Consider the following 21,922-nt stretch of genomic DNA (forward strand, 5'->3'; position numbering starts at 1 on the left):
TGCAGGGAGCCACGGCTTCCTAGGAACTTCCTTCCTGATAAGAACTAAGGGGAGAGTGGTGTCCAGCATCCCTCCCTCCCCAGCAAGGTCCGAGACTGCAATGATCGGCCTCCTCTGAGCTACAGGCAGCACAGCCCCTGCCTTCGAAGGGCCTCATCCTGCCAACCTCTCCTCCTCTGGCTGCTGCCTACCCACACTGCCCGCTCCCTGCCTGGGCCAGGGCCAGGAGGATATAGGAACCCACTTCCCCGAGTCTAAATTAGGTCAAGATGACCCGAAGGGAAGCCCATGCATGAGGTGTGAAGTAGGGTATTAAACGCCCCATTCTGTCTGCATTGCCCAAGCACAGCAGGGCCTGCTGGCAAGAAAGCCTCAGAAATCTCATGGGGGTAGGGAGAGGGGGCAATAAACCAAGAGGGGGATCCCAGTAAAGGGTGGAGAAGGGCCACAGAGGGGTCATGGCACTTCAAAGGATTCACTGACCTACCTCTGTGGAGTCAAGGAAGGCTTCCCGGAGGAGGTTACATCTTAAGTAGGTACAGTCTTAACAAGGAGCATGGATTCGCTTGCTCTGTGTGTGTGTGCGTGGTGTATGTGTGGCTGTGGCAGGCATGCACTCCCGGCGTGGGCACACAGAGGCAAAGATGCCGAGCTGTGGAAGGGTTTGGTGAGGTCAAGCGTGGCCATAGAGAAGGGGGAGAATGTCTCACAAGCACGTGGCACTTTCTGTCCAGGTGCCAGGGCCAGCTGCTGGGGAGGGCTGGACGTCAGGGCACTTGCCTGGCCACACAGGCGTGGATTCCCGAACATTCAGAGGCTGGTCGGCACCAGCACCAGCGTAGCCCACCCTCAGGGCTCTCCCCGTGCGCCAGGCGCGCACCCAGCCCTCACACGCGCTCCCGTTTCACCTGGACATTAGGATGAGGCGCGTCCAACCATGATTCCCAGTTTACAGAGGAGGAAGCAGAGGCACAGAGAGTGGCTGGAGCAAGATTCAAACCCAGGGAATGAATTCAAAGGCCAGGAAGGCTGATGGAGGAGCAAAGCGCCTGGGGTCGGGGGCCCTGGAAGGTCCTTCTGCCCCCAGCTTGGCCTCTCTGAGGCTAAGGGTGACCTGGGGCAGGAGAAGAGGAGGGATGTGGGCTGTGCAGCCCCCAGGGAAGATGCTGCCTGTGGACAGTCTGTGGACCTGGGGGGCAGGCGCAGCTGCAGGCAGGCTCTGCAGGAACTCCAGGGAGGCTGAGCTGGCTCTGGAGTGGGCACGTGTCACCCAATGGAGGGGGGTCTAGGAACCCCAAATGATTGTGCGGGCCCAGCCGGTGGACCTTGAGGACAGATGTAGATGTCCCCTCAGAGGTCCTGGAACAACAGCCTGTGACCCTCCTCTTCCTGCCCCATGGGAAGGCTGCAGAGCGGGTCAGGGGATGCCACTGTCCCGAAGTCCCTGAGTAGGCTGGCAGGGCCACGGCTGGCTCTGCACACTTGGAGGACGCTTCCCACAAGCCTCCCGCAAGCGCCCGCTCTCACCTGGCTATGCCTGCCCCAGGCTCAGACTCGGTTACTCACTGGTTACTCATCGCCTGCCGCTCCCGCTAATTCCTTTTTTATTTGCTTTTAATGAGCCAAACCCTCTGGTCTCTCGTCACGGAGACAAGGGGGAAGGTGAGCTGCAGAGAGTCGTAGTTTTGGCAGAATCAGTAAGAACGACGTTAGGTCCGGCCAGAGTCGCTGCCGTGGACTGCGGGCTCCCGTGCGCCCGGCACGTTTGACTGTGTCGTCCGGTTTCTCACAACAGCCCACGGGGCAGGGCCCGTTACCCCATGTTACAGACCTAAACGCCCACTCCAAGGGTGTGCCTGGGTGTGTAGTGGGAAGGGCTGCAGGCTTCCCCCGTGTCCCTCCCCAAGTCACTCCTGGGGCTGTGACTGGGGCACCTTGCCAGTCCGTGCACACGCCATGCTTCCTCCAGGCTGACAGCGAGCCAGCGCTTAGAAGCCGGTCCTCTGCAGCGGGTGCAGACAGCCTGGACCCATGCGCCTTGCTCAGCAGCTGTCAGTGGCCCCCAAGGCCTCTGAAACAACTTCCAGTGCCTTGGCCTGGCCCCGAAGGCCTGACCCCACCGGTCCTCGCCCACCACCGCCTGCAGGTGGGGCAGCCACCTCTGGTGCACAGTAACTACTCCTGAATAAAGGACCTACTGGCTTCCTGCCACCTGCCCTGGGGGACAGCAGCCCCCTCCCTTCCTGGAATACCTGCCCACCCTCCCACATATCCATGCACTACTCAGGCTCTGGATGCAGGGAGGGAGGCTCCCTCCTCCCCGAATGCCCACTGTGGTGGGCATGCCCTCCTCTGGGCTCTCACTGGGTGTCCCTCTGGCTGCAGGAGTGATGGGCAGGATCCACATCTGATTCTTTTGTGTACCTCCCACCCATCGCTGTTTCCCAAATCCCATGCATGAGCAGGTCTGGGCTGGGCACGTCCCCCACACCACCTTATCTCCAAGACAGCCCCATTCTGATCAGACCCATTTCACAGATGGGAAAACTGAGTCTTCAAAGCAGGAAGGGATTTGCAATAGGCCCATGGGGGTGACCACAGCCATCTGAGCTCAGCAGCTGCCCTAGATGTGCGTGGTGATGGGGAAGCTGGATGAGGGCAGCATGGATGCTCTGTTTGGGGCCGGCAGCTGTCCTGCTGGTACACTTGGGTCTTGGGAGGCCTAGGGCCTCTCTGAAGACCCACAGCCCACCCAAGCACAGATCTGCACCCCCAGACTCTAGAGCCAGCAGCAGCATCTAGCAGTATCCCTAGAAAATGCCAGCGCAGGCTATATTCTGGCCACCCCTCACCCCACAGCCCTCAAAAGCACTGGGTGGGTTTCTGAGTAATGGTCCTGAAGGTTCCAGCCCTGCTGCAGGATTCACTGTTTCCAGTGCAGTCTATCTCTGGTGCCTCGGCAAGTTACCAACCCACTCTGAGCCTGTGTTCCCATTTGACACATGGAACTCAAAATCCTCACTTGCTGCACAGCCCTAGCTGCCAGCTCTGAGAGCAAACAGGACCAATGGGCGTGGTACCCACATCACCAAGATGGTGGACAGTCCAGGGCCGGCTGTAGGTGGACCAGATGCAGGAAAGGACTCCAGGACAGACCCAGGCATCTCTCCGTGCTCCATGCAGACTGGGCTGGAAACAGCCTCCTCCCCAAGGCCAGCCCCATCGGCCCTGCCCAGCTGTCCGCTCAAATCCAGAGTATCAGAGCAGCAGAGTCCTCAGAGACACGTGGGTAAATGGAGGCTGCTGGGTCAGAAATTGCCTGGCCATACAAGGGTCCTCCAGCTCTGCTCTCTTTTCTGTAAGTTATTTGAACTCAAGCCCTCACTGGGCCCCCTGGCTGGGCCCAGGACAGGCTCAGAGGGAGGAGACGCAGCCCCCTGCCCTGCCCCTGCAGTGCCAGCCAGACCCTGATGTCCAGGGAAAGGGGGGTGTGCTGGGGCGGAGCTGGGCCCTCATCCACAGTCATCTCACTCTGACCATAAGGAGGATGGTGGGGATCCTGGCAGATCTCTGTGAGCAGCTTCTAGAAAGAGCAGACGTGTCTCCTGCACAAAGCCAGGGCTTGGGCAGGATGAGGCTTCCCCCTCTTCTCCTCAGGGCAGAGCTAGGGGCTGAGTCCACCCTCCCAGCCACAGCTGCCACTCCTCGCTATCCACTCAAGCTCCCTGCCGCTTCCTAGCGTCCATAGGGGCCAGCACACTTTTGTTAGAAAGCCATGGTTGGGCTCCTAATGACCTGATTAACTGCATGGAGGAGGAGGTGGGAGAGGCACTTGGTGCCCTCCTAGGAGGAGAGCCAGGAGTCTGCAGCCTCAGTGCTGGGAAGGCCCTCGGGGACCATCCAGTGCAGCTCCTCCATCCCCAGCAAGGAGCCTGAGGCCCAGCGATGGGCAGCATGCTCCCCGAGGTCACACAGCAGCTCAGGAAATGGGGGATCCAGAACATGAGGTTCTCAAGTGACTGAGGTGAGGGCAAAGGTCTGGGGGTCACATATGCTCCCGGAGCCTTCTGGAAGCAAGGGGGAGGCTCAGAGTCTGACACCCTGCCTTCAAGTCCAGACCCTGAAATTGGCCAGCTGAGTGACCTCAGACTGGTGGAGGGGCCTTTCTGTGTCCCTGTCTCCCTACCTGCAAAATGAGAGAATTGCTCCAATCTGGCCAGAAGGGCACACACAGTCCTGGGGGCAGGCTGACCTGAGCTTCATGCCTGCAGGTGTGACACACTACATATTTGGGATCTTTGTGGGCAGACACACATTTGGGCATCCCTGGACAGCAGGTGTGCGTGTCGGCACGTGTCCCTGGGCATACACCTGGGCTGACCCTTGGAGGCAGTGCCCACCAGTGGCCATGTGAACCTGTGCTCATGGGTCTGTGCTTCTGGCCCACATGGTTCAATTATCCTCCTGTACTTGCTCCTCTTTTTAAAAAATGACATTTTTGTCTGGGCACAGCCCAGGTTCACGCCTATAATCCCAGCAGCACTTTGGGAGGCTGAAGCGGGCGGATCACCTGAGGTCAGGAGTTCGAGACCAGCCTGGCCAACATGGTGAAACCCCAGCTCTACTAAAAATACAAAATTAGCCAGGCATGGTGGCGGGCACCTGTAATCCCAGCTACATGGGAGATTGAGGCAGGAGAATCGCTTGAACCTAGGAGGTGGAGGTTGCAGTGAGCCGAGACTGCGCCATTGCACTCCAGCCTGGGCAACAGAGCGAGACTCCGTCTAAAAAAAAAAAAATGACATTTTCTACAACTCAATAATAAAATGGTTAACAACTCAATTAGGACAAAGAAAGACTAACGGATGAATGGATAAAGAAATGGTGGCATAGATACACAATGGAATATTACTCAGCCATGAAAAAGAATGAAACCCTGTCATCCCTGCAGTGGCATGCAGGTCATCATGTGAAGTAAAAGAAGCCAGGCACAGAGAGACAAATGTCACATGTTCTCACTCAAATGGAGGAGCTAAAAAAGTTGATGTTATTGAGGTAGAGAGTGGAATGACAGACACCGGTGGCTGGGGAGGGTGTTGGAGGATGAAGAAAGGTGGGTTAACAGGTACAAAGATGGCTGGGTGCGGTGGCCCACGCCTGTAATCTCAGCACTTTGGGAGGCCGAAGCGGGTAGATCGCCTGAGGTCAGGAGTTCAAGACCAGCCTGACCAACACGGTGAAATCCCGTCTCTACTAAAAATACAAAAATTAGCCAGGTGTGGTGGTGTGCGCCTGTAATACCAGCTACTCGGGAGGCTGAGGCAGGAGAATCGCTTGAACCTGGGAGAGGGGAGGTTGCAGTCAATGAAGATCTCACCACTGCACTCCAGCCTGGGCAACAAAGCAAGAATCTGTCTTGAAAAAAAAAAAAAAAAGAGGTACAAATACACACAGGTGGAAGGAGTGAGGTGTAGTGTCTGACAGCACGGTGGGGTGACTACAGTTAACAACAACATGTTGTGTATTTCAGAACAGCCAGAAGAGAGAACTGGAAATATTCTCAACACACAGAAATGATAAATATTCTAAAGGAAGGAAATCTTAAATACCCTGACTTGACTGTTACACACTGTATACATGTATCAACATATCACATGGACCCCATAAATATGTGTAATATTACGTATTAATTTTCAATCAAAAAATAAAAGCTAAAAAATAGTAGGTCAGGGACCTGAACAGACATTTGTCCAAAGAAGGTATAAAAACATTCAATAAGCAGACAAAAGATTCTCAGCATCATTAGCTGTCAAGGAAATGCAAATCCAACCCACAATGAGATGGCACTTCACACGCACTAGGAATAAAAGGCAAAAAAGACCGACAATACCAAGTGTTGGTGAGGATGTGGAGAAATGGGGACTCCTGTATGCTGGTGGCAGTGTGAGATGCTGATGGCAGTGTGAGATGCTGATGGCAGTGTGAGATGCTCGTGGCAGTGTGAGATGCTCGTGGCAGTGTGAGATGCTGCAGCCACTGTGGCAAAGTTGGGCAGCTCCTCAAAAACTTTTAAATGTAGAGTCACCATGTGACCCAGCACCACCACTCCTATGCATACACTTCAGAGAAATGAAACAGGCACCCACTTATATATTGTGCAGAAGTATTCACAGTATCCTTATTTGTAACAGCCCAAGGTAGAAACAACCCAGATGTCCATCAATGGACGAAAAGATAAGGAAAATGTGTTCTATCCATACGGCAGAATATTACTCAGCCTTAAAAAGGAATGAAGTATTGATATATGCTCCAGTGTGGATAAAACTCGAACATATCAGCTGGTCGGCTGGGCACAGTGGCTCACGCCTGTAGTCCCAACACTTTGGGAAGCCGAGACGGGCAGATGCCTTAAGCCCAGGAGTTTGAGACCAGCCTGGGTAACATGGCAAAACCCTGTCTCTACCAAAACACACACACACACACACACACACACACACACACACACACACACACACACACACACACAAATAGCCAGGTATGGTGGTGCACATGCCTGTGGTCCCAGCTCCTCAAGAGGCTGAAGCAGGAGGGTCACTTGGGCCAGGAGGTCAAGGTTGCAGTGAGCCACGTTCACACCACTGCACTCCGGCCTGGGCAACAAAGTGAGACCCCATCTCAACCCCCACCTCAAAAAACCCCAAAACACCATGCCAAGTGAAAGAAGCTAGACACCAAAGGCCACATATAGTGTGATTCCATTTCTACGAAATGCCCAGGCCGGGCACGGTGGCTCACGCCTGTAATCCCAGCACTTTAGGAGGCCGAGGCGGGAGGATCACGAGGTCAGGAGATCGAGACCACGGTGCAACCCCGTCTCTACTAAAAATACAAAAAATTAGCTGGGTGCAGTGGCGGGCGCCTGTAGTCCCAGCTACTCGGGAGGCTGAGGCAAGAGAATGGCGTGAACCCGGGAGGCGGAAGCTTGCAGTGAGCCGAGATCGTGCCACTGCACCCCAGCCTGGGCGACAGAGCGAGACTCCACCTCAAAAAAAAAAAAAAAAAAAGAAAGAAAGAAAGAAATGCCCAGAGGAACAGGAGTTGGAGAGACAGACAGCACCTTAGTGTTGCCAGGGGAGAGAGGACTGGGACTGATTAAGCCACAGGGTTTCTTTCTGGGGTGATGAAAATGTTCTAAAATCAACTGCAGTGACAGCTACACAACTCTGGATATACTAAAAACTGTGGGCTTGTACACATTAAATGGATGAATTGTAAAGTATGTGAATTAGATCTCAGTGAAGCTGTGATGGACACATAGGGGCAATGGATGGCTTTCAGAGGGTTTCACACCCATGTGCTACTCAATTTAAACCCTCCCTGAGGCCCCAAGGCTATGAACTAAGACCCCCCACCTCACAGTTAGGACACTGGGCTCAGGAGAGGCAGGCGACTGGCCCAAGGTGACACAGCAGGTGAGACACCAAGCCAGGATCTGACCGGGACCCCAGAGTTTGTGCTCAGCCCACTCCACACCCACTGGGACAGGGAAAGCTGCAAAGTCTGCCTTGTGCCTCACTGACCTGGGTGCCACGCCTGCCTGTGCCAGCCTCTGACACTCTACACACGCGCAACACTGCCTGTAACACTCACGTTATTGCCACCTTGTCCCCGGCACCAAGTACAGCCTCCCTCCCGGCCGGACCTCCCAGAATCCCATGGGTGAGGCTCTCAGCCTCCCATCCATCAAGTCGTTGCCCAAGGTCAAGTGCAAGGCCTAGCACACAGCAGGGCAGGACCAATACACCGAACCCGGGGAGCAGACAGGCTGGGAGCGGCTCACAGACAGTGCCACCAGAGGCCAGCGGTCAGAGCCACAGAGGAGCCGGCAGGGCAGGGTGGCTGGAAGGACTGGGGTGCAGGGTGGCCAATGAGGGCTCCTCTCAGGAAGGGATGCTGAAGGTGGGTCCCGAAGGATGGTAGAGGTGAGGAACACAGAGGTGCAGGGAACAGTGCTCCAGGCAGAGGGAACAGCAATGCTAAGACCCCGAGGTGAGAATGAGCTGAGCATGAGTGGTTTGTCCCAGCAGAGCTCAGTGATGATGAAGTGCTGGATGGTCCTTGGGGGCTGTACCATGTTGCCCTCGGAGAAGACCTTGGACTTTGTTCTGGAAAGATGGAAGCCCCTGGAAGGTGTCACTTTGACTTACATTGAAAGGGACCCTCCACCCCACCCACTGGGAGGCCTGTGCAAGGGTTTGGGTAAGAAATGCTGATGACCCGCCAGGTAGAGGTGGTGAAAAGTGGCCAGGTCTCAGAGTCTCAGGGTAGAGCTAACGGGATTAGCAAGTGGATCGGGTGAGGGGGTTTAGGGAGAAAAGAGTGCAGAAGGGCCGGGCGCAGTGGCTCACGCCTGTAATCCCGGCACCTTGGGAGGCCAAGGCGGGCAGATCACCTGAGATCAGGGGTTTGAGACCAGCCTGGCCAACATGGTGAAACCCCGTCTGTACTAAAAATACAAAAATTAGTCTGGTGTGGTGGCAGGGGCCTGTAATCCCAGCTACTCGGGAAGCTGAGCCAGCAGAATCACTTGAACCCAGGAGGTGAAGGTTGCAGTGAGCTGAGATCGCATCACTGCACTCCAGCCTGGGCGACAGTCCAGCCTTTGTCTCAAAAAAGTAAAAATAAAAAAAAAGAGTGCAGACTCTTTTGCAGTGAGGACCCCAATGCAGTGAGGGCAGCTGGTGGGGCGCTGTTACCAGGAAGCTGGACAGGATCAAGTGGAAGGAGTTTGCCTCGGCCACAGGGGGTTTAAGGTGCCCAGGGATGGCAGGAGAGAGGCGAGGGGCAGGTGGGAACTCAAGCCTGGCACCGAGAAGATGCCCCAGCATTGCCCAGCCCCCACCTCCCGGGGCCAACCCCCCATGGAACTGGGGCTTGTGCTCCGTGACCCTGGCCAAGGCCGTCACTCCTCGAGCCTCGGCTTCCCCATTACCATGGGATGAGGCCTGGTGTCGTGGGTTCTTTAAAATCCCTTTAGCAGGGGAGCTTTTGTGAGATAGACTTCCCTGAAGAATAGGTCAGGGGAGGAGGACTGCTGGGGCTGAGGTAGGGTAGGGATGCAGGGTGGGGTGGGGTCCCTGAGGCCTGGCTGGGGAGGGGTCCCTGGGACACGGCTGGCTGGGGAGCTCCTTGGTTATCTGAGCCCCCATCTGCCCCCTACCCCACCTGATTCCCAGGCTCTTCACAGCCTAGAGCTGGACGGGGGTGTACTGTCCCCCCTCCCCAGTTTACTGGTGTAGAGATTGAGACCAAGGGAGGTGAGGAGACACCCCCGGGCCACACCCGCAGCTCCTGGTGTTACCCGGCCCAGCTGGTGTGGCCCCTGTGTCCAGGCTGGGGGTCTTGGTCTAGACGGCTTGAAGTGGCTGTTGGGCACAGAAGCTGGAAGAGAAGCTCAGAGCCCAGGTGGGGCCCCACAATGGCCCCCTGTGGCTGTCCACGCCCCAGCCTGCCCTTTGACCCCAGCCAGGACTCAGTCACAGGGGGATAACTCACTGCCTGAGCTAGTCTGGGATCTGCGTCCCTGACACACACAGAGCTCAGGCTGGGGTCATCGGGGTGGAGGCAGAGACCAAGGCACGGGCAGAGAAGCCTCCAGGCCACAGCTTGGCCCCAATCCCTGCTTGTGCAGTTGAAGGATCAGAAGCGCAGAGCCCTGGCCTGCCTGGCCCTGCTGCAATCCTGGCCTGGACCACCCGGGGCCGAGGTGCGCTCTGGCCAGGGAGGGCTGGACAGGCTGCCTCACACCCTGCGCCTAATTCTGTGGCTTACATGAAGGTGATAGCAGCACGCACCTCGTGGGGTCCTACGTGGGTGAGTTGAGGCAGTGGAGGGCTCAGGACGGGTAGGAACGTAAAAGTGCTGGATGCGTCTGGGCCACTTTTATTAATATTACCCATCTCCGAGCAGGCCTGGATCCTGGGCCCCATGGTCCTGGCCTGGGTGCAGCCTGAGTGGGTGCTGCATATGTGTGCATGTATGTGCGTGTGTGTGCAGTGTGCACATGTGTGCAGGCATGTATGTGTGTGCAGTGTGCATGTGTATGCGCATGTGTGTGTGTACAGTGTGCATGTGTGTGCGGTGTGCACATGGGTGCATGTGTGTGCATGTGTGTGTGTGTGTGCCAGGTGTACTGCTATATGTCTCTCCACACGTCTCTGTCCTTCCCCCTCTGTTTCTCGCTCTCCCTCTGGGTCCCTTGGTCCCTCTCTGTCCCTCTGTCTCTCTCCAGCCCCACCCGGCCCCCGCCCGGGCTCGGGCTGAGTCAGCGTCTCCACACTAAGCTCTTCTCTGCCGTTGTCATAAACAGATCATTGGAAAAAGTCATGCCAGGTCCAAACACGCCAGCGCCCGTGAGCCTGAGGCGTTTGTTCCGACCCAGTGGAGGCCCTCACACGCCCAGCGGCAGCCCCCCAGGTGGGGACAGCAGGCTCCGAGTGGGAAGGACCTGGCCTTCCGGGAGCTTTTCCCCAGCCCTGAGGTGCTGGGGGAGCCCAGGAGGCCCCTCCTGTGTCCAGCCCAGGGTGGCCTGCCCTCGGGAGTGCTCTGGCAAAGCCAGCAACCGCCTATGTGAGGTGGCACAGAGACCCCCTTCCTCCCCGGGGCTGCCCCAGGGCTTCTCAGCACCTGGATCCTGGCGGGCAGTTCCCTGAGGGCCTGCGGGCTTCTCTGGCCCTTGGGGGCCACATGGCCTTGGGTGAGTGACACGGTCTCCTTGTGAGCCTCAGTCTCCCCATCTGTGTTGTGTGGGCGACAGGACCTGAGGCGGTCATGTGACAGGGCCCAGCCCAGGCGGGGGCTACAGCCATGAAAGAAATGACCCTCCCAAAAAGGAGGCAGGAGTTGGGTTGAGTAATGGCTGAGGGCCGGGCTGCGGTGCCCCTGTGAGGCCGAGGGAGGGGCCCTACCCACCCTGAGGTCTGTGTCCTGCCTCAGTAGCCCAGGGCTCTGGAGCCTTTGCCCATGGAACCCACGTGGGAAGCTCTGTGGGGACCTCCACGTCCCCATTCTGAAGAGAGACCCCAAATCCTGGCAGAGTCCCAGCCTCTGCCTCGGCCCCTCATGAGGCAGGTAGGGCACCAAGGTCCCCAGGGCACCAGGCTGCACCCAGGGTCACACAGTGGGACCTGGGCAGGTAGGGCCTGTGTCCTTGGCCGTGGCCTCTCTGCAGCCAGACCCCATCCTCACTCCACTCTTGTCCGTCTGTCGGGGCCCTGCTGGGGAGGATGGAAAATTCCCAACTTGGATGAGTTCCAGGTGGCCTTGGAGGGGCCATGTGGAAGGACTGGGACTGGAGGACCAGCCACTGCCCAGCCCACAGGGCCTCCGTGCCACCCCCAGGAAGGGCCACAGCCATGCCACTGCCACAGCCCCTCAGGCTCCATCCTCCCAGGAGCCTGTGAGCTGCCTTCCCGGGGAGGGGCAGCCCCGGCCTCATCCCACCCCGAGCCAGGACTGGGCTTGGGCAGCTTCGCCTCCAGGAAAGTCTTTCTGACCCTGACTTTCAAGGCCCCAGTTGTCCCTACAGTCCTGGCTGCCTGGCCCCTGAGCCTCAGAAATGTCTGTTGAGCTGCCTTGGGCTGGGCCCCTGGGATGAGGATGGAGGTGGGGAGTGACCAGGGTTGTCAGCCTGGGGCCTGTAGACCACCAAGGTGTGGCCAGCACGAGACTGGGCCCAGCAGGCATTGCCTCCCGGCCTGGCCCCATTGGCCTGTGCTCACCCATCGTGTCCTGGGTGCAAGCCCTGGCCTGGCATACAGCAGGCACTCAATGAATGCAGGCTGAAGAACAACTAGGCCTGATGAAGGGGGCTGCCCTCCCACCCCCATGCTGACTGTCCTCCAAACATGGCTGCTCAGTGACCCTCCGCCCTCAGACTGCCCTACCCCACTCTGGAGGGCAGTGTCCCGGAAGTGACGGTCAGATCCAGGTTCAAATGTCCCGTCTGTCCCTGACCAGATGACTTGGGGCCACCCCCTCCTGTCCCCTATGGGTGCAGCACCGCTCAACAGAAGGTTCAGGCGAGCCGCAGGTGTCAGCTGAAATTTTCTAGTAGCCACATTAAGAAAAGTGAAAATAATTTTGGTGAACTTAATTTTTTTTGTTGAGACGGAGTTTCACTCTTATTGCCCAGGCTGGACTGCAGTGGCATGATCTAGGCTCACTGCAACCTCCACCACCCGGGTTCAAGTGATTCTCCTGCCTCAGCCTCCTGAGTAGCTGAGAGTACAGGCATGTGCCACCACACTCAGCTAATGTTGAATTTTTAGTAGAGATGGGGTTTCACCATGTTAGTCAGGTTGGTCTCAAACTCCTGACTTCAAGTGATCCACCCACCTCAGCTTCCCAAAGTGCTGGAATTACAAGTGTGAGCCACCATGCCTGGCTGGTGAGCTTAATTTTGATAGTATATTTTATTTAGCCAATATATCCAAAATCTTACCATCTCAATATGTAATCAGTAGTTATTCAAGAGATACTGTATTTGCTTTTGGGGTTTGAGTCTTCAAAATCCATGCGTATCTTACACTTACTGCACGTGTCGGTTGGCCAATACCATATCACAAACACTTGCCTGCCAGAGGTGGCTTGGGGCCACCAGAGTGAACACGTGAAGAGTCCAGCCCTCGAGAACTCATCCCTGCTGGGGGTCACAGGGCCTGGCCTGCAAAGCCCCGCAGGGCGGTAGGTGCACCTGGCCTGGGAGTCACCCTCTCACCCCACGACCCCTGGCCTCTCAGACACCCCGAGATGGGTCCCTTGGCCCCTCAGACTGTCCAGCAGCCAACAGCCCTTGCTGAGCCCCTGCTGTGTGCAGCCCAGGAAGACACTCCCCACGCAGAGCTCCCCCCCAAAGCAAACAGGAGCAGGCGACAGCTGTGCTGGTGTCCCGGGCCGCTCACATGAGCATGGATTAGGGGCAGTCCCTATGCCTGGTCATGTCTGAGGCCAGCACATGATGGGCAGCACTCAGCGTTCCCTGGCAGCTCAAGGGTGGAGCTAGGGGGCCCGAGAGCACCCAGTCGCTGCCCCAGGCCCGTGGTCCTGGGGGACTCTGGGCTCCGGGGGGATGGGGGCGGCGCAGTGGTTGGAAGGAAGCGGCCTGCAGAGGGAAGTCCTCGCCTGATCAGAATCTCCTATGCCTTCTGGGCCCTCCAGAGCTTCACTGGTGCTCCAGCCCTGCCCTCACCCTCCAGCCTCTCCTGTTAGCCCTGGAAGCTCCTATCATTCCTGGAAAAGTGTTCTTGGCTTTCGGGCCCCAGAGACTCAGCAGATGCTGTTCCATCCACCTGGCGCCCCCTTCCCTGCGCTCACCTCCAGTCTGGCCTGGGTCACCTCCTCCGGGAAGCCCTTGCTGACATCCCCGATTCGATGATAGTGCCTGGTTGAAACTCCCTGCCTTGCTGGGGGGGCCCCAGGTTTCCAACAGACTTTCCTGGGATACAAGGTTCTCCTGATGCTCACGGTGCCCCTTCATCCTCCTCCCCCCACTATGGCAGAAGACCGCTCAGCTGGGGACAGTCACCCCTAAGCTCATTTCCAGTCAACAGAAGAGACAAGGGACAAGCCTCTCTTGACACATGAGGAATAGGCCTGGGGTGGGCTCAGGAGGCCTCAGGCATGAGGGGGACCACAGCAGTGGAGGGGGCCTAGTGTGAACCTTGACCCTCTGAGGCGAGCAGAGCAACTGGAACCCAGGGGCCCAGGGCAAAGCCGGCACAGGGTCATTAGAAGAAACATCTCTCTAATGGGGAGAAGCGAGCGCCCCATCCCCAGAGGCATACAAGCACCCACACCAGGTGATGGAAAAGGGATTGGAACTTTGCACAGGGGGTTGACTTGCCCTTTTAAGGGGTACCCTTTCAGCCCTCGAGATTTAGGCACAGCCCAAGGTCAAGGCCTGAAAGGGGCTGTCCCACCCACGCAGGCCAAGCCCCTTCTCAGGGCCAATCATTAATTGGCACTGCTTGAGTGGCTGTTCCCACAAGTGTCCTGGCAGCCTGCCAACCTATGGCCCAGCTCCCAGCCCATGCCAGGGCACCCAGCTGGCCTCGGACATGGCTGGCCTCCCTGATCGGCCCCTCTTCCTGCTCATGACTCCCCGCAGCTGAGCCCTGGAAGGGGAACAGGGCCTGGCGTGCTTGGGGAGGAGAGAGGAGCCAGATATGCCTGAAGCTCTGGTTTTCAGAAGGGATGTGGGGAACCAGGGTGAATATGGGAGGCAGCTACTCAGATTCCAGGCTAAGAAGTTCACTTTATCCTGAGGCCATAAGGAGCTACTGCAGGTTTTGGAGGAAGAGCTTCTGTTTAACTCAGCAACTAGGGCTGGTGTGGGCAGGAGGCAGTGACAGCTGCCAGGGGAGGGCCAGAAAAGCAGACCGTGCCGCGGCCGTGAGGCAGAGCCCTGAGACGTGTGGGGAAATGATACCAGGTTTCTGCTGAGACAACTGGCCGGGGGAAAGCTGGGGACAGGAGATTTAAGTAACAGGGTGCTGAGTGTGGCAGGCCAGAGGTTCGCATGGGTCGCGGGGAAAGGAAGCCGTGAGCAGGAGTGAGCCTGCAGCCGAGAGGGCAGAGCGGGGCGAGGGGGCCAAGGTGCACCTGGAGGATCTGGCACTTCCCAGCTGGGACTGGGCAGAGAAGTCCAGGCTACAAGCCGGGGCCCAGAAGCCAGGGAAGAGGGGGGACAGTTGACACCAGGAAGGTCAGGAGTGGCCCAGACCAAGAGCAGTGGGGGTGATCAAGAGTGTGAGGTGAGGATGGTGGGTGTGGACAGCTCTGCCAAAATGTTTGCTTCTGAAATGCTCAGGAAAGCAACGGGGGTGTCTTAGGTGGGCTCCCTAGCAGAAGAGACCGAGATGGGATGCAGCGCTTCCAGGATCAAGGAACAGGACAGGACACACAGCCACATGGCCACACAGCCTGATCCCCAGGCCAGCTCGGGGACCCCACAGTGATGCCCAGGGTGGTCCACATGTCCCTCACCCCGTGTCTCATGGTCCCAAATAAAGTCCAAGCTCCCAGCCCTCTGTTGAGCAGCAGGACGATTTCCACGTCTGCCCCTCTCCTGGCGCAGCGAGGCAGCAAGGATTAGCTGGAACAGTGAGGGACACCTGATCGATACTCATCTCCACCACAACTCCCCAGGGGCTTGGCCGGGAGGCAGGGGCACCCACAGCTGCCTCTGAGCCCGCCAGCTCAGCGCTCAGGGGCCAGGCAGGCAGATGGGCCCTGGCATGAGTGAGCACTCGTGCTGACGCCCTCCCCACTGGGGTGGATGGGCAGCCCTGCCTGCCACAGCTGGCACCTGGAGGGAGGGAACTGCACTTGGGTGGTGGGGCCCCAGGGAGCGGGCGGTGCCACCCTCCTCGCTGTGCCAGGCGCCACCCACAGGCTGCTCACCACAAAGGGGGCCCCAGGGGCTTTTCCCCTGCGCCACCCCCAGCCCCACACCAGCGTTCCAAGCCCTGCAGAACCTAGCTCTGGCCTGTGTCCCGGCAGCTGCGGCTCTGCTCGGCTCCAGGATCAGAAGGACATGTTATGCCCATGGGCTGGGCAGCCCTGCAAGCCTGGCACTGTGCCAGAGTTAGCCCCCCTTCCTCTGCCTCTTGCCACAGCCTGGAGGGCAGGGCACATCACTAGCCCCACTCTCACGCACACAACAGCAGTTTACTGAGCACCTGGGAGAGCCAGGGGGACCCACACAAGGGCCTACTGGCTCGGAGCTCACGTCACCAGTGGGGAAGCTGAGGCCCTGAGCAGCCCCGAGTGATGTGTTCAAGGTCACACAGCTGGATTCAAACCCAGGTCAGGCTCCAAAGATCCCTTTTTTTTTTTTCCCTGAGACAGAGTCTTGCTCTTTCACCCAGACTGGAGTGCAATGGTGCCATCTCAGCTCACTGCAACCTCCTTCTGCCTCCCAGATTCAAGCAAGTCTCCCGCTTCAGCCTCCCAAGTAGCTGGGATTGTCTGGCTAATTTTTGTATTTTTAGTAGAGATGGGGTTTCACCATGTTGGCCAGGATGGTCTCAATCTCTTGACCTCAGGTGATCCACCCGCCTTGGCCTCCCAAAGTGCTGGGATTACAGGCGTGAGCCACCGGGTCCAGCCCAAAAGTCACTTTTTAAAGCCCCTCTCTGGGCCTCAGTCTCCTTGTCTGTAAAATGGGCATGATGAAGCCTTACCCCCAAGGCTGTGAGGACAGGGAGGGGTTGTGGCCTCAGGGGCTGTACACAGGCAGCAGGGACCTTGCCAGCCCACCTGGCAGGTTTCGGTGATTGCTTGGTGTCCATCAAACCACTCCCCACACCCACCCACCCGCCCTGCCCTCCAGCCATCGGATTTCCCGTGCTCCACGTGTCATGCTGGAGTGTCCTGCACAGTTCACTCGGCTCCCTCTACCCAGCTCCACTCTCGGAATCCACGACGTTCACACAGCACTTCCTGTGCCCCCAACTGCCCCCTGCATATTCCCTGCTCTCCAGATACAGGAATGGAGGTGCTGCCAGAAGAGGCAACGTGCCTCCCTCTACACAGCGGCTAGGCAGCGACAGAATGGGCCCCCACCACTGCACGGCACCGCCAGCACCGCCGCGCCACCAGCCTACGGGCCCAAGGGCCCACGGCCACCTCACGACGATGTCCTCCAGCCCCGAGCAAGGACCCTCATCTGCACACAACCTGGCTCCCATTGAGGCCTCCCCTGCCCCAGATGCAGCGGTGCCGCCCAGGGCCAGGCCAGGCACGCAGAAGGGCTCACAGGAAGGCAAAGAAATCGGCACCCCAGGAGGTGTGTGTGGAACAGCAGCCTGGGCTGGCCTTCAGTGGGTGGCCTGGCCCACTGCCCCCGGCCACAATGGCTGGGCCCCTTGAGCCCAGAGGCGCCCTTACCTACTCGGAGCTCTTGCCCGAAGACGGTCTTCTCGCCGAGGGCAGAGCAGTTCCAGCGTCCAAAGCGGAACTGGTACTGGCACTCGTTGATGCCCATCTGCGCCCCCTCCCCGATCACAATGATGGCATCGGGCCGGCTCTGGCAGATGGCACGCTGCCGCGGGGCTAGGCCAGGAATCTTGTTGCAGATGATGTTGGCTCCCAGGGCCACCACGGATGACAGTGCTCTGCAGAGGGGAGGAGACAGAGGCCGTGAGACGGCGGCAGCCATCGCCCCTCCTCACCCCCAACACCTTTCCCCCCACTCAGCCTCTCAGTCGCAAGCCCTGCACTAGCTCCGCCCACCAGGGCACAAGCAGATCCCTGCCCTCGAGGGGCTGTTTCCCATCAACTCACATGCATGACCCCAGGAGACCACACAAGTCACCCCAACTCACACGCGTGACCCCAGCCACACACACCCAGGCCTCTGAGCCTCAGAATGCGAGAATCACGCAACCGCAAGTCCCACAGCTCTCCAGGCCACTGAATCAGATCCACAGCCCTTCAGATGAGACAGCATCATGCTTCGGATGTGGCAGCCGCCAACTCGGGACTGTCTGCGCTGTCTCCAAGCGGCAGATCCCAACTCCGCGACCAATGGGGCTTCCCCTCATTTATAAATTCCCTGATGGCCCCTCCGTGGCACCTGGGCCAGGCAGGCTGCTGCAAAGGCCGGCAGCCAAGCCCATCCGGTGCTGACTCCAGCTCCGACCTGTGTGTAACTTTGAGAAGGCACTCCCTGTCTGAGCCTCAGTTTCCACACCCATGAAAAGGGGGTATAAAACACTCATCCCCCACCACCCAACCACAGGCTCAGACGACCACAGGGAGAAAGCCTGCACCGGGAATGGCGGCTGTTGCTGTTTTCTCTCCTGTCGGGGTGACCAGACACGCAGAGGAAGAAATTAGGCCCGCAGCAAATTGAGCACCTACTGTGTGCTGGGCTCGGCAGGGGCCTTATTGCAATACTGCAGCCTCGCCTCGCAGTGGTCCACCGAGGGGAACTTTGTCATTAATCTCCTAGCAACTCTCATGACCTGAAGCCCTAGACAGGAACCCACAGGTCACGCTCACTCTACTTCAAGTGATATCAGTGGGATTGTCATTTGTTCGTTTATTTGTTTGTTTGTTTTGAGACAGAGTTTCGAAGTCTCACTCTGTCGCCCAGGCTGGAGTGCAGTGGTGTGATATCAGCTCACTGCAACCTCCACATTCCAGGTTCAAGCCATCCTTTTGCCTTAGCCTCCCGAGTAGCTGTACTACAGGTGCCCACCACCACACCCGGCTAATTTTTGCATTTTTAGTAGAGACAGGATTTCACCGTGTTAGCCAGGCTGGTCTCGAACTCCTGACCTCAGGTCATCTGCCCGCCTCGGCCTCCCAAAGTGCTGGGATTACAAGTGTGAGCCACCGCGCCCAGCCTTGTGTGTTTTTTTAATGAGGTGACATTCCCATAACATAAAATGAACCATTTTGAAGTGTACAGTTCTGTGGCATTTAATACACTAGGTGTTGTGCAACCTCCAGCACCGTCAGTTTCCAGATATTTCCACCACCCCAGAAGGAAATGGTACCCATCAGTCACTCCCCGTTCTCCCCTCCCCGACCCAGCAACCACCAGTCTGCTTTCTGTTCCCATGGATTTGCCCGTTCTGGACGTTTCCTATGGATGGAATCATTCATCATGTGACCTTTGGCATCTGGCTTCTTTCACTTAGCGTCGTGTTTTCAAGGGTCATCCGCGTGGTCACAGGTCAGTGCTTCATGCCTTTGTAAGGCTGAGTGATATTCCATTGTGTTGATAGACCACATTTTGTGTATCCATTCATGGCTGGTGGGCATTTCGGCTGTTTCCACCTTTGGGCCGCTGTGAGTAATGCCGCCATGAACATGCGGGTAAGGTTTCTGTTTGAGCCTGTTTTCAGTCTCTGGGGCATGGACCTACACGTTGCTGGGTCAGGTGGTTCCTTCGCTTTCTGAGGACTTGCCGGACCGCCCTCCACAGCGGCTGCCCCAGTCATCTGGCTTTAAGCACCTATGGAAGGGGCAGTGAGCTGGAAGGAGGGGGGCGGCTGGTTTCAGGCAGACCTGCAGGCAACAGTGAGTTTCAGCACAGCGCTTGGCTTCAAAACAACAGATCAGGCCTGTTTAGTGAGGGGGCAAGATGTGGGAGTTGGGGGGACCGCCGGGGGCTCCCCGAAGCTGATGCCCATGGCCCTGGGCCCCTAGTGTGCTGGGGACCCTTCTTCTACCTACTGCCCGCCCGCCCTTTTCTTGAGGGAAACAAGTCAGTGATTTTCCAGGGCGGCCGAGCACCCACAGCCAGCTGGAAAGTCCCCGTGTGGCCTGAGCCCACAGCACGTGCTGCAGCCGGGCTGCCAGGGCGACACTCAATCCCCGAGGCCCGCCCGGCCCGCCCGGCCTGCCCACTAATCTGGCCAAGACCTCCCTGGGTCTCCCACGGGCACAATGGGCAGAAAAGCCCCAGGCTGGCATGGAGGAAGAGCATCTGGATGGGTGGGGCTGGGAGCGGGCTGGAATCTGGGGAATTCAGCCCAAAGTAATTGTAGATCCTCGGAAAACCGAGCTGGGGAAATGAGATGGATGGGAACTCTGCCGGGCACCCTGTTTGCCGTGGGGCAGAGCCCGCCTCAGTCCTGGCCTGAGGGACACTCTCCAGTCCCAAATTCTCCCAGCAGGCTTAGGCCGAGAAACCCCCATAATCTGCAGTAGGTGCCCTTGCTGGGGGGACCCTGATGGGACTTAGCGTGGACCCTGGGGGCGGCAATGGATCATTGCAATGGCCAAAGCCCTGGCCTCCCGCCTCCAGCCAGCTGTCCACCACCGGCCCTGCCAGCACCCAGATCTGACCATGTCACTCCTCTGCTCAAAGCCCATCCGTAGCTCCCCATTGCCCAGGGGACTATCCAAGCCCCTGTGCCTGGAACTAGAGGCCTCTCGGGGTCTGGGCTCGGATGACCCCGCCTCCCAGCTGTGTCTGCTGGTCCCTCCCCTGGCTGCTGCCCCTTCTCCGTTTTTCTGTCTGACATATTCCATTTCCCTTTCAGGGCCCAGGTAAAAGCCCCACTGTGCTCAAGCTCCTTATTCCCTGGCACTGAGGGGGAGCATGGTGGGCGCTGGTTTTGCGGGTGTAGAGCTGATTCTGCAGTCTCACAGTCACCGCGTCCGTGCCCGGCTTCCCCTCACAGTCACCGTGTCTGTGCCCGGCTTCCCCTCAGAGTCACCATGTCCTTGGCTTCCCCTCACAGTCGCCACGTCCGTGCCCAGCTTGCCCTCACAGTCACCGTGTCCATGCCTGGCTTCCCCTCACAGTCACCGCGTCCATGTCCTCGGCTTCCCCTCACAGTCAGCATGTCCCCAGCTTCCCCTCACAGTCACTGTGTCCGTGTCCTCGGCTTCCCCTCACAGTCACCGTGTCTGTGCCTGGCTTCCCCTCACAGTCACCGCATCCGTGCCTGGCTTCCCCTCAGAGTCACCATGTCCTTGGCTTCCCCTCAGAGTCACCGTGTCCGTGCCCGCCTTCCCCCTCACCGTGTCCCCGGCTTCCTCTCACAGTCCATGTCCCCAGCTTCCCCTCACAGTCACCGTGTCCGTGCCTGGCTTCCCCTCACAGTCACCATGTCCCCAGCCTCCCCTCACAGTCACCGTGTCCGTGCCCAGCTACCCCTCACAGTCACCGCGTCCGTGCCTGGCTTCCCCTCACAGTCACCATGTCCCCAGCTTCCCCTCACAGTCACCATGTCCCCAGCTTCCCCTCACAGTCACGGTGTCCCCAGCTTCCCCAGCAGACGGTGGGCCCCTCCAGGACAGTGTCAAGTCTGCGCTCAGTCAGGTCTCAGGGCTGCCGGGTGTGGCCATCTGGAGTGTTTGTGGAATAGATAAATGAATAAATGAACAAGTCAGTACTTAAGAACCACATCTGAAAGAACTACAAGTCAACAACAAAAAGACAAACAACCCAGCGTTACAATGAGCAAAGTGCTTGTAGACATTTCTCCAAAGGAGATATACACATGGCCAACAAGCTCTGGAGAAGATGCTCAAACTCAGCAATCACTGGGGAAGTGCAAACCAAAACCAAAATGAGATGCCGCCTCACACCCGCTAGGAGGGCTATGATTAAAAAAAAAAAGAAGAAAAGAACAAGTGTTGCCAAGGATGTGGAGAAACTGAAACCCTCACACGTTGACGATAGGAGCATACAATGGTATAGCCACTGCAGACAATGGTTTGGCAGTTCCTCAGTAAGTTCAACCTGGAGTCACCCAGCGATTCCACCCCTTGGTATATATTCAAATGAACTGAAGACAGGTGTTTAGACTAAAGTGTGTACACAAATGATCATAGTAGCACTATTCACAATAGCCAAATGGTGGAAACAAACTCAATGCCTGTCAACAGCTGAGTGGATAAACCAAATGTGGTCCATCTATACAATGGAACATTATGTGGCCATAAAAACGAGCAAAGCACTGGGTTATGCCATGGTGTGGAGGAACCTCAACAATACAATGTTACATGGAGGAAGCTAGACCCCAAAACCACGCACTGTGTGGTTCCATGGCTATGAAATGGCCAGAATAGGCAAATCCATTGGGACAGAAAGTAGAAAGGTGATTGCCAGGGCTGGGAGGAAGAACGGGGAACGGGGAGTGGCTGCCTAATGGGTATGGAATTTCCATCTGGGGTGATGGAAAGTTCTGCAACTGGGGGTAGTGACTGCACCACATTGTGAATGGACTAAATGTCACTGAATTGTTCACTTAAAAGTAGTTAAAGTGGTAAATTTTATTTTACGTATTTTAACCATGATTTTAAAAAACTCTATCTATACACAGGACTTCTGCACCCCAGTGAAGATTAGGACCCAATTGAAGGGGATGCAAGAGGCCCACCCAGCCGACGCCCT

At 57.5% G+C, this 21,922-nt stretch overlaps 1 protein-coding gene across 1 annotated transcript in view; it reads right to left on the reverse strand.

The window, feature by feature from the left end:
- Positions 1-21,922, reverse strand: part of WNT7B (Wnt family member 7B) — a 50,758-nt gene that overhangs the window by 11,761 nt on the left and 17,075 nt on the right. Inside the window, exon 2 of the mRNA XM_032139169.2 lies at positions 16,951-17,177. Within this exon, the coding sequence (XP_031995060.1) occupies positions 16,951-17,177 (227 nt within the window). The remainder of the gene's footprint in view (positions 1-16,950; positions 17,178-21,922) is intronic.

The sequence above is a fragment of the Hylobates moloch genome, unplaced genomic scaffold, assembly GCF_009828535.3.
Source record: "Hylobates moloch isolate HMO894 unplaced genomic scaffold, HMol_V3 SCAFFOLD_19, whole genome shotgun sequence".
NCBI lineage: Eukaryota > Metazoa > Chordata > Mammalia > Primates > Hylobatidae > Hylobates > Hylobates moloch.